This window comes from Pieris brassicae, chromosome 5, assembly GCF_905147105.1.
Source record: "Pieris brassicae chromosome 5, ilPieBrab1.1, whole genome shotgun sequence".
Classification (NCBI taxonomy): Eukaryota; Metazoa; Arthropoda; class Insecta; order Lepidoptera; family Pieridae; genus Pieris; species Pieris brassicae.
In genome coordinates this window covers 15,332,903-15,345,778 of record NC_059669.1, presented here as the reverse complement: position 1 = coordinate 15,345,778, position 12,876 = coordinate 15,332,903, and the positions used below count along the sequence as shown (strand labels likewise).

Sequence of the window (12,876 nt, the reverse complement as noted above, 5' to 3'; positions counted from 1 at the left end):
GAATCATAATATGATACATATTATCAATACCTGGACCTTGATCGCTGAGGTCGCAAGTAACTTGAGTCTTCATTAACACAACAAAATTTATATACACAATCCTCTTAAGAATTTTATTAAAGGGCACTAGAACAATTCAACGAATTAACCATCTTTGGTGTTTCATTGTTATCGGATCAAAATTAATCACACTACATACACCATCATACCACAACCATACGGAAGTCCTAAATATTAAATTTCAGTGGAAACAATTTTTTTAACGTTATACATAAAACAGTCGCAAAAATGTATCTGCCAGCATGTTAAATTTATTCAAATTTAAGCCAAAATGTCTGATAGAATAAATTAACTTTCATTCTTTTTGACGTTTTAACATAAAATTTCCAGCCTACATTCATTCAATTTTAAAGAAAATCAGTGATCAAATTGCGTATTTAAGTGAAGCCGATGCGCAATACAAGCTAAAGAATAAAGAGAGTGTAATGTTTCACATGAATACATTGTGTGAAGAATATAATTATTTCGAGCTCTACAAATATGTGCACATATTATTTAAAATTCAAGTTCTAAATTAATCTTATTGCAGCAATATTTTCACGATGTGTAATAGTTGAAAACATACTTTATTTCAATTAAAATGTTTATACAATAAATAAATATAAAAAACTATATACTCTTTGATAAATAATTTAATTACTAGATTAAATACTGTCTATTTATTGCAATGCATAAAAAGTTTCACTTACGAAAAATTTCAATACGCAGTATTATGACATTACTACGAATAAGCTCAAAAATATAACCTTAATGTCTTATAGATTTAACGGACCCAAAATGACCTGTCACACAATATCAATAACTCACAAAATCGAACCCAAAACACTGCCATTGAAATATACCTATGATATTCGCCTATTATCAATGGCATGTCCCAAGACTTTCACGCGCAGGCACTACACCCCCTCTGCGCACGCGTCGAACTATAAAAGCCAGCACCCGCCCTCATTTCGTACAGACGCAAGTTGCACTTCAACATAGCGAATCCTGGAAGACACTAGTCTTTCATCAGCGCTATAACTCGATACATAACTACTTTCTATTTCTTTCACTTCTGTGCTTTACTTCTTAACACAAAAATGAAATCCATGGTAAGTAATGCTTCGTTTTCTTCTTTCGCTTTTTTTAAATTTATCTATGAAAAAGAGATAAATAATTTCGACTGGATACTTAATCGCATTACTAACAATAGTCTATTTAATAAATCATATCGATAAAATGTAACTTTCAAATGATAAATGATAAATGGTGAACCAACAAATATATCGGCTTCTAATTTTAATAATTGTTTATTGTATCTGATATGAAAACTAGTTATTGCACCGTTTTCAAACTAAACCCAAGCCAGATATTTAACCTTCAACTAGTTACAAGTATTGAATAAAGTAATCTAATTTTCTGTCAGAGCAGCAAGTCGTTTTCACAACTATTCATCGGCCTGTATTTTATTAAAACAATAATAATGTCGTATTTGAATAGCGGATAGTATCAAATTTGCAGTGATTTTCCAAACGATTTATCTTTGTTCCAAATAACATTACATTTCCTTTCGACACATTATTTCATCCTTTGATAACAAATATGTGAGACTAATGTCTATATCGAAACATTTAATGGACCGTTAAATGAATTTAAATATTTTTCTATGTGAATTAAACTCGTACAGTAATTGTCCGTAACTAGGGCTATGACGCAAAATTAAAAAGTTACCGAATCAGTGCGTGCACCCGACTAGCAGGTCAATGTCAATGCATATATTTTTTGCGCTCTACTTAAAAAAATTCTGTAGTTAAGTTAATTCACACTTTCATTAAAAAATATAAAAAAATAATAATTATTATTATGATTAAGCTCTACAAATTTCTACATTGAATATTCGTAGAACGTCTACGGGACAAATGCAAGATGCGCACGGAGTTGACCCATCGACTCCGCATTGTATTCAATGCGAATTCGAAAACAACAAAATTATACGGTTCTAGAAAAAGTCCTTAACCACTAAACCCATTTTGATATTTTTATGTTGAAATAAATTGGTATTAAAACAATTACATAAAACTTTTTTGGCATACCATTACATTAATACTCGGGCAAATATTTATAATATAATTAAGTAAACAAAAAAGTGGATCAGTTAAAATCGCTTCTTTAAATTTAAATTACTTAATAAAATATGGTTATTTTCAAGTTAGCTTTGCAGTATAATATTCAACAGGCTATTAATGTTATTGACAAAAAGTATTGCTATAAAGTAATAAAATTTTATATCAATATATATATAACTTGAAAGTAACACCTATATTTGGCAAGATAAAGTCGTTCCCCGATCATGATCCATTTATGTATGCAATGTCGACTGGACTGTGTTAAAATCAATTAGCAATCACTTCGAACAAAATATGACGATCTTTTAAGCGAAACGAGAACTTGAGAAAGCTTCTGCATCTCAATCAGGCTATTAAAGGCCGGTCTGGAATTTATTATGACCAGAAAAAACAATATATTTTATTCGGACTATCATAAAAATATAATCTAAAGAAATATTCGCGAAACACAAATAGTGAAGGTAGGAAATGGACGATTGCTTCTTGAAGCTAAAGAAAGAATATTCAATTTAACTGACACCATTTCGTTGAAATATCTATTATCTAAGCCATAAATGACTGTACTTTTAACAAAGGCAGCCGCCGACGCAGCAAGCGCCACCGTGATTTTATCGATTTGATGTGAATCGAATGCTTAACGAGCCATTGTGTACAATTTGTAGCCGAATATTTGTCTTCATTACGATAAAATCTAGTTCTTGACATTTACGAGATTTGATTGGTCATCTAAAACAAATAATCTTTGAGTCCCGTCACCATGTCTTGTTAAATGTGAGCCAATTTATACATCCAATAAATCAAAGATGCATCATATCTGTCACTATTAGGAAATTTCATATGCGGAGGGATTTTCATACATTGTGCATGTGTTTAATAAGTTACACTAAATTGGAAAGGCTTCCAACCAGAGCTGGTTTCTTTTAAATAAACACTTCAAACAACTTCCTTTATTGCGTTTTTTACTAATAATCGTTTCAGTTAGGTATTTTTCGTGAATTTCTTTCATTCTCCCCAAATAAGTACATCTTTATAAGTCCGGGAAGCCACTCCGTCAGTTTTCAGTTAGCTCGTGGTCTAATTCACATTCGCCACTCAAAGGCAACTTTTTGCTTGCATTCCTAGGCGCACTGTTTAGAAGGGCATGCCTACGCACACCGTCACACTAATCAATACTCAATTATACCAAATTACAGACCGCCTACCAATGTTAGAGATAAGCCTTCAATGTTCAAGATAATAATTACTCTAAAGTCTTACATCCTGTAGTTACTTTAATAGTTGATTGAAATTGGCGAATACAATAATCGAACCGTACCAACCTATTTGCAAAATGCAAAATCAAAGTAACTCAGCCATGACTATAGCCATAAACAACGCGTGATAATGACCAACAATACCATAAACAATAAATAGGGCAGATTAAAAAAACTCGGCGCAAATGTCAATTTGATATGCGAGGGTAACCAGTTACTGAATGTGACGGTGGGCTGGTCCGGAAGGCTGGCTTCCTGCTCCGTGGCCTTCAACTAGCCTTCAGACCTTGACGCCATTCACTCGGCGTTACTTTTATTTCTCTTGAAAGCGTAGGTTCTGGTAAATGCCTTTATTGACATTCAATTCGGCTGTCGCTGAACAAGATAGCTTTTGATAATTCGACGATGCCGATAGCAGTGCATTGCAACCTATAAGATTTAAATGTAAATTTATTTAATAAACTTTCACAGTTATACTCGCGTGAATAATATTTCTTGAACCTTGCAATTTCGCTACGAAAACATAAGTCGTATATCAAGGGCAAAACATTGCAAGATATAACCACGATTTTATCAAATTTTGCAACGTCACGTGCTTTGAGAAACAAAATATAGCCCACGTTAAAACATTTTCACAACACGTGAAACTATTTGCAATACCTTTGTTTTAACGCAATTCTATATAAACTATTCATGATAATTGAGAGTAATTTTTATATCAATTTTTATTCGCAAAATATAGCAGTAGTTGACGCAATGTTTCTACCACCTCTACAACCATATTAGTACCTATTCATGCCAAGTAAATAATTACCGAAAAAATTGATGCAGAATGCTAGGCAAAATAAATGTATGGTAACAAAGTCATCAAATTGACCGGCAGCTCTTTCGATTAGATGTGACCGAGTCCAAGCCATGACATCATTACGTGATACTGAGCTTACTTTACTTAAGACCAAATTCCTTAATAATCTAATCATGTTTCAATTATATTGCGCTCCAATTACCCAACTGACACAATATGCCTAACCGTTTGATAATGACATTGTAATAAAAGCTTATAATCGGTTATTAAGGTTACGAAGATTTACAATTAAAAAATCTTCGTTATGTTAATAATAAACTCTCTTGCGGATTGGTTCACATTAAACACAGATAAATTTATGCATTCTCACGAATAATTACTTAAATACTGCGCGTAATAACCTATTGTATAATAGTAGTATGATAGCTCGAATCAGATTTATATGTCCATCTACATCGATGTTAATTGTCAGTATTTAACGATTATAACTTTGCACAATAATTAGTCGCATATTTCCAAGCCTCTTGTTAACATTGAGACCTCTCGCTAAGTGTTTGTGTAGCAAGGCTTTGAATATGATTAATCAATGCAAAAAAATGTACATACAGCATTCTTGTTCCTGATTAATGAAATGTCATTTGTGGCATATAAATCTGATACTGAATAAAACATAACCTACCACAACATTTTGTAATTTTAGCACGTATTTTCTCACTTCAAAGGTTAAAACCAATAAATAAATCATTACGTGTTTAATAAGTCTAATAATAAAATATCTGAATTATTTTCAAATTAAAAAAATAATAATCAAGCTACGATCTATTAATACGCAGTACATAAAACTAGGGCATAAATAAAACTGAAACAAGCAAACCGGCATCATTGAATAATTTAACGACCGGATTTGTCACTTTAATACTAAACAATTTAGATATTTCCCGACAAATTATGTAACTTAATTATTAAGTAAATTATTTTCAAGAAGTACAAATACTTTTTGACCCGTTAACTTTGTAGGTTTATTCATTATTACTTCATTGTTTTATGTATATTAAGAATGTTAATTAAGGTGACTTTCGTTTTTTTTATCCACGTAATCTATCTGGGTTATAATTAGTTGCTAATTACACAATTACAACCTTGTCTATCAAAAATTAACATTGCATAAGCCCGAAGTTAGGGTAATATATTTTCTTAGTACACTGTATTTTGTCTCTGACCGAATTTCTCTTTGTTCATAGATTGTAGTAGCTTGCTTGGCGTTGGCGTGTGGTGCCCACGCTTCCGGATGGGCTGGTCCCCCAGCCAACATCGCTCTGTCTCAGGATGGACGGAATATCCTCGACACACCTGAGGTAGCCCAGGCCCGTGCCGCACATCTCAGCGCGTTACAACAGGCCTCTCAACATAACACAAACCCCCAAGATGATGGCTCATACGACCCCAGATGGGACAACGAAGAGTACTGGCAACAAGCTGATAACAAATGGAACGGTGCCCAGGCTAACCAATGGAACGGTGCCCAAGCCAACCAGTGGAACTCTGCTCCTGCTGCCCCCTCTTGGAACTCTGCCCCCGCCTGGAACGCTGCTGGTGCCGGTCCCGCCCCAGTCGCTGAAACCCCAGAAGTAGCTCAGGCCCGTGCCGCACACCTCGCTGCCCTCTCCGCCGCCAAGTCTGCTCCGCAATCTCAGTGGAACGCTCCTTCCAACAACCAATGGGACTCGCCCGCTAACAACCAATGGGACGCCCCTGCCAACAACCAATGGAACGCCCCAGCCCACAACCAGTGGAACAACAACGGTGCCAACTGGCAAGGACCTGCTGCTAACATCAGACTGGCACAAAATGGTGCCGGTATCTTGGAAACCCCAGAAGTTGCCGCCGCTCGTGCCGCTCACTTAGCAGCTCACGCGCAGGTTGCCCACAACGCTCCCCCAGCTCACCCCCAACAACACTGGTGAAAACTTCTTCCTTTCTTTCTTGGTAACTAGACACCTCTAGCACGTCACGCGTAATGCGGTGACCGCCAGCTCATGACGCTCTAGAGCCACGTCAAGGTGCCTCTCTTTTCCTTCGATCTCCCCTTCGTTTAGGAACCCTTCAAAGTGCAAGTGCGTCAGCCTACTCTTTCCTATGGCTTTCTTCCTTTTATACAAACTATTAAACGGACTTTACTTTTGTACATAATACCTAAATATATTAATTATAATATGTATGCGTAATAAACAAAATATATGAAACGGAAAATTGTTTTTCGGACTTTCTTTTGCATTCCTATCCACACCCTTTTTTTGTCGTGCGTGAAACACGAGAAAAAAATTCATAAGAATACATTCATACTGTAAAATGTAAACGCGAGTGTAAGTTAGAAAAAAAAGTTTATTTCTAACGACTTTAAATCCCCTATACCATATTACTATTTACTACTATTTTGTTAAACATTAGTTTATGAGAAAAAGTCGCCAATTACTGAACGCAAACTAATGAACGCGCAAATGCCGATTGCTTTGTAATTAAAATGCAATAAAATCGACATATTAGAATACTTTCCTAGAACCATAACGCAAAGGTTTGTTCAATTCAAACAGCAATTCATTAAAAATAAAACAAATATACACAGGCTAATCAACGAGTGTGCTGTTTTTCCAGTTCGCATACTAAATCAATATATTATTAAATGTTATAAGCATTTACAAATTAAACAAAATCTTATCTTTTTCTTTATTTAATTGTCTAACTATTTTGGATAAAATTAAATACACGAGCCTGTTTAAAAAAATATTATTAAATATTTTAATATTTACATTATTTTATCTTTTATGGAAATTTAAAAGCATGAAAATAACTAGCATGTCAGGACTATCAGCATCGCGTGAACATCTTGATCGAAAACTGTAACTAACATATAATTAGACGTTTATGGACACGATATCTTTATAGCTATCAGCATAATATAGTTAATAATGGTAAGTGTAACCAACATTTTAAACGACCATATTTATTACTACTTCTACATTAAGTTTCAACGAAAATGAAAATACTTTTTGATGACTTGTTATTGGCTGTGCGAGTAATTTGAGTTAAAACTCATTTATTTCCTTTGAAAACGCAACTTACTTTGGCATTTTACACATTAATTTACATATGAAAAATACACCTACAAATTTTATTAACTATCTTAAAGATTATTTTTTACTTAATTGTACTCACACCAACGAAAATAAATTAATTGTCTGAGAGATGATTGCGAGACTAGAAAATTATAGCTGTTTAAGTTGATTTACGATAAGTAGTAACATTTACAAGTTAAGGTTACAGGGACAAATAGATTACATTAAAATAATATATAATTTTGCCATCAATAGCGAGTATCGGGGGCGTTGCATGGACGGTGTATCACTCGATCGCAGCAATCAACTGATTAAACTACAAATATTGGCTGTGGAAAATTAGCTTGAAACTAGTCGACGTTTGCCCTGGTTGTACAGAAAATTATAGACACAACTAAGGTTTTCAACCAATAAGGCTGTAACTATGGTATCTAAAACGCGCGGGCAACGGAATAAAACTTCCAGTTCTATTAAGGTAACTAATAAAAGTTAAGCTAATAATACAATGTAACTTAAATAAATTAAGTATCACAAGGCAGGGGATTCATTCACAGATATTCTTTAATAAATAAGAAAATAAAACTAGTGGGCAAAAGGCCCATGGGCACTAAAACTCGGCATACATTGTTCTATAATTATATTTAGATAAAAAATTGAATATTTATAATAATTTTGGCAACGTTCGTGAATATAATTTTACGTACTTTTAGCATAACGAATGGATATCTCACAGTAATCCATTTAACACTCCTTGGTACAGCTGGAATTTCAATAAATCTACTTTAAGTAGTATTGAGGTAGGTGTTTTAATTTATGATCATTACATAAACAGGCTGCATTGGTAAGGTATATATAGAATAGAATACTTAGATAAACCATTAAAAATAAATGAAAGACATTGTTGAACTGTGAAATTTTCACAAGTTAAGCAAAATATAAATTAAATACGTATCAAAAATATCAGCAAAGATCCTCGAATTGCAATATTCACTTTATTTAACAAGTATTATACGGATAAGGATTTTTCATAGAACCTGAATTATAAGAAAAATAAGATGCAAGAAACTATCGAAGGATTTCCTCAAGATTTGAGAGATTATTTGCTAACGTCTACTTTGCATGGTCTTCGGTATATCGGCGAAAAGAAGTTAACTTGGCTTGAAAGGTGCTTGTTTTACAATTAATATTAAAATTACGTACTATCAATGATAAAAAAGGTATTTATATATATTTATTATTACTACATTCCAGATTTTTTTGGCTAGCAGCATTTATATGTTCTATAGTCTGCGCTGGATTTTTTATCCTGAATGTTTACGCAAAGTGGCGGAAGTCACCAATGATAGTGAGCATCAACCCGGAAGATATGCCACTTAACAAGCTTCCGTTTCCGGCACTTACGATCTGCAATGTTAATCAGGCGAAAAAATCTGTTGCGGAACGGTATATGGCTTCTGGGTAAGTAATTCATAAAGTAAGTAATAAAATCTCCAAGAGACTTGTAACTTTTATATGTAATTTGTACCTAGATGGTATAGTGAGACAAGCGATTTTAACATAGAATTAACAAAAATTACAGAAATTCCCTCGAAAAGAAACTACTTGAAAGTTTATGTTCTACACAAACCGATGCAGATCTATTTGAAGACACAATTGCTGAGAGCGCGGATTGGGATCACACGCGATCATTTCTTATTAACGTAAGTACATCTGTTTCCCAAAAAAAAAAAAAATTGATAATTACCTGAATGATTGAGTAACAAATTTGTCATCAATCCTTTATCAATATATGCAAGGGTTACTATTTTTGTTGCCTAAATAATTTAAACAATAAATAAATTTCAGTCTACAGAATTCACGCAATAGTTATAAAGTTAATCTTCAATAATAATAATCTTTTAAAATATTATATTCTTATTGCATATGTCATAATTGTTAAAACTCTATATACTACTACTGTATCTATTTTAAATGAAAACGATTTCAAATGTATAGAACTTGCTACGACGGCTTCATATGTAAGCAAATACAATAATGAAGAGATATTTTTGTAGGTAACACAACCATGTGAGGAAATGCTAGCAATATGCATTTGGAGCTCTGAAATAATGAAATGCCAGGATCTCTTCAATGCTCAGCTCACTGATGAAGGCCTTTGCTGCACATTTAATGTCGTACATAGGGAAATGATGTTTAGAAATCCGTAAGCTTGCAATAAAATGTACTGTTAAATAGTTTCCAATGTACTAAAGTTTGTTAAGGGAAAAGGGCAAAGTTTCACATTCAATTAGTTTAACCTTACAAATTTCGATGAGAAATCTTTTAGAGACTGACCCTGGAGGCCGCCAATTGTCGGTAGGCTGCTTGCATTGTCATAGAACAGCTAGTTAATTTTAGCATTCTTTTGGTAAAATTTACTCAGTAATTCAGTAATTTAAACAAGATGTAAGGTTATTATCGGATTAATTCGCTGACTAAATATACCCTTTTAATCGGTTTGCAACTTCCTGTCAGTAAAGCTAAGTGTTCCAAGGATAGTTGCTTAATAAAATATTTGAATTGCAGAAGAGATTTGAACGACATGAATATCACATTTCCGTCGCCAGCTGTAGATTGGACTCCGGAAAATGGATACCCTGACGATGCTCCACATGACGGATTTCCATGGAAACCTCAAGGTATATTAATTTACTGATAGATATATAAAATATTTAAAAATAGAAATACCATTAGGTAGGTACATCAATTTTGAAATACATAAAAAAATTTTTTTTTAAATTAAAAGTATGTTGAACCCAATGTCGTAATTTTAATTATAATGACAGTATATAACACATATACTTGAAAATACTATATATAATATATAAAAATACTCCCTATAGCAGCTCTTTGCCATAACCTTTCTGAGTTAATTAGTTTAATATTATAGATATATAAAGATAACATAATAAATAAAATGTTATATGATTTTCAAGTTAATTCATATTACTTAGATAGAAAAGGCTAATATTTAGAAAAAAATCTAATTTGTTGCAGGAATCGGTACGGACCATGGATTGACATTAATACTAGATGCAAATATTGCTGAATACTACTGTGCTTCTACCAAAAGCGTAGGATTTAAAGTATGTGCTTTTAGTCTTTATAAATTGTTGCAGAAAGTATTGATTGTTGAACGTAATAGGTGTATAAGGAGACGTTGGTTTCTGAATGTATGTTGGTCAGAGTTGCCATATTAGTACCAATACGACTTCTGTGCGCTTAATAAAACTGATAAACTTATTTGCTTGGCTTAAATACCTCTTTAAACATTGTTATTTATAACTTTTAAAGCCGTTCACCAACTATGGGCAATATAGCACACGAATTATGTTTTTTTTTTTCAAGATTCTCTTGCATAATCCCACTGAAACCCCTAAGATTGCTAAATTAGGAGAAATTTATGGACCAGGAATTGAAGCTAGAGTTGCTGTAAAGCCACGGATATTGGACGCACAACCTGCCTTGAAATACATTGACGTTAGTAAGAGATTTTGCCTGTTTTCAAGTGAGCGGAATTTGGGTTTCTACAGGTAAGCCTACATTTAAAATTCCTATTCAAAACCTTATATATATATCAAATACGAAATAAAAATGTATAAATACCTAAATAAAATATAAGTGGTAAAATATTGAGCAGACGGTTCACGTAGAATTAAGTAGGCATAGATCATCTTGTAAATGTATTGTTGTAATGACGAAATAGACCATATTATTAGCTTATAGCACAAGAATTAACACAGCAATATTGTACATGTAACAAGATATAAATTAGAAAAGAGAAAGCTATCCGGAATATTCTTTTATTCCTACGAACCTATTTTTTTCAGAACATACACCTTCAAAAATTGTCAAATGGAATGCGAAGCACGACGAATGTTGGAAATATGCAAATGTGTCCTTTATTACATGCCAAGTAAATTATAATATTTAATTGAAATAACTTGATAATGTAAAAGAATTTACTGCAACTAGATGTATGTTTTAGAAAACAAAACCACGCGGATATGTGGCAAAGCCGATGCAAAGTGCTATAGCGACATATGGAAATATTTTCCTAAAAGTAAGTAGCACTTATTCCGTTGTCGTTCTGTTATCATCCTTGATACTATTTCTGTAAAATTGTAAAAGAAAAAGAATAAGCGCTCCATAAGATAGCTTGTTCCTGAATATAGCAGTAAATGCGTAATATATCAACATAAGTAGTGTGTAGACTAGTTAGGCGTGTTGTTGATTAAAAGACCGATTTAATTAAATAAACAATTGGACAAAGACTTCAGTTAAAACGGTCTTTGTGCAACATTTCTCACAACATCACACCGATTCTACGAAGCATGATTAGTTTTCGATTACAATTTTTTTTAATGATTTAATGTTCCAGATAATAACCAATCATGCGAAGATTGCCTTCCCTCTTGTACAGAAATATCATACTTAGAAAGACTAAGCACAGCACCACTGAATAAGAACCTCATAATTAATTACGCGCAAAGCCTACAAATGTCGCGTAACATGACATCGGAATATTTCACGTAACTACTTGTTAACTTATGGCAATTAGTTGCTTGGCTTATTAAATAATTTTATCGGATTTATCGGTTTCAGAGCAAATATGTTAGTCATACATTTCTACTTTGAAGACAAGACATTCCTTAGGTTCACTAAAGGGGAAATATTTGGTTTGACAGAGTTTCTTTGTAAGTATATTTTTGTGATGAAATGTTTCTTTGCCATTGGTTTGATACCAGATTTGACTTTAATTGACATTGTAGAATACAGGCACTACACAAAGACATAAATCAACGTGTGTAGTGTTTTTTGACGTCATCGAGCTATAGTGCATTTTTTAAGAACAGGGGTAAACTGGCAGGAGGCTCATCTGATGTTAAGTGATACCACGCCCGTAATGCCAGAGGGCTTGAGTATGCGTTGTCGGCCTCCTGACCTTGAATTGGTACGCTCTTTTCTTGAAGAACGCCAAGTCGAATTGTTTCGGAAATACTGCAGTCCGTAGCCGTCAATAGTGGGCCCTCCCGCCCAGAAGTACAAAGAGTACCTACTCCATGTGGGGCCGAATTTGCGCTTTATACAATTTCAAGCGATGGCTCGGCGTACCATCCTTACTGTCAAGCAAGCTTCTTGGTGGCTAATTTAGCCTTTGCCTCCGAATGACCGAACTAATCGTCGTTCGATATGTCAACGCCAAAGTAGCGACAAAATGATTAATTAAACTTATGAAAATTAGAAAAATGAGGCCAAAACTCATTTTATTATAAGTTACTATATACATTTATAAGGTATTTGTAGAAAATTATTTTTAGAGATTTTTTATTATATTTGTAATATGATCATATATTTTAGCTAATACGGGCGGCTTATTGGGTCTTTGCATGGGTTTCAGTATGATGAGTGTTGTAGAACTATTGTACTTTTTGACATTACGAGCCATGTGTGTCGCACGACGAAGACAACGAGTTCGACCATTTGTCAAATAAATTACC

General features: G+C 33.5%; 2 protein-coding genes across 2 annotated transcripts; both read left to right on the top strand.

The window, feature by feature from the left end:
* The first annotated feature begins 1,019 nt into the window (after window positions 1-1,019).
* LOC123710360 (pupal cuticle protein-like) lies at window positions 1,020-6,478 on the top strand. Its single transcript, XM_045662190.1, has 2 exons — window positions 1,020-1,151; window positions 5,465-6,478. The coding sequence occupies exons 1-2, from the start codon at window positions 1,140-1,142 to the stop codon at window positions 6,185-6,187; spliced, it is 735 nt and encodes a 244-aa protein (XP_045518146.1). The 5' UTR covers window positions 1,020-1,139; the 3' UTR covers window positions 6,188-6,478.
* Window positions 6,479-9,917: 3,439 nt separating this feature from the next.
* LOC123709535 (pickpocket protein 28-like) lies at window positions 9,918-12,870 on the top strand. The gene is made up of 8 exons (XM_045660936.1): window positions 9,918-10,014; window positions 10,373-10,461; window positions 10,724-10,908; window positions 11,206-11,291; window positions 11,364-11,438; window positions 11,757-11,907; window positions 11,981-12,072; window positions 12,737-12,870. The coding sequence occupies exons 1-8, from the start codon at window positions 9,918-9,920 to the stop codon at window positions 12,868-12,870; spliced, it is 909 nt and encodes a 302-aa protein (XP_045516892.1).
* The last annotated feature ends 6 nt before the right edge of the window (window positions 12,871-12,876 follow it).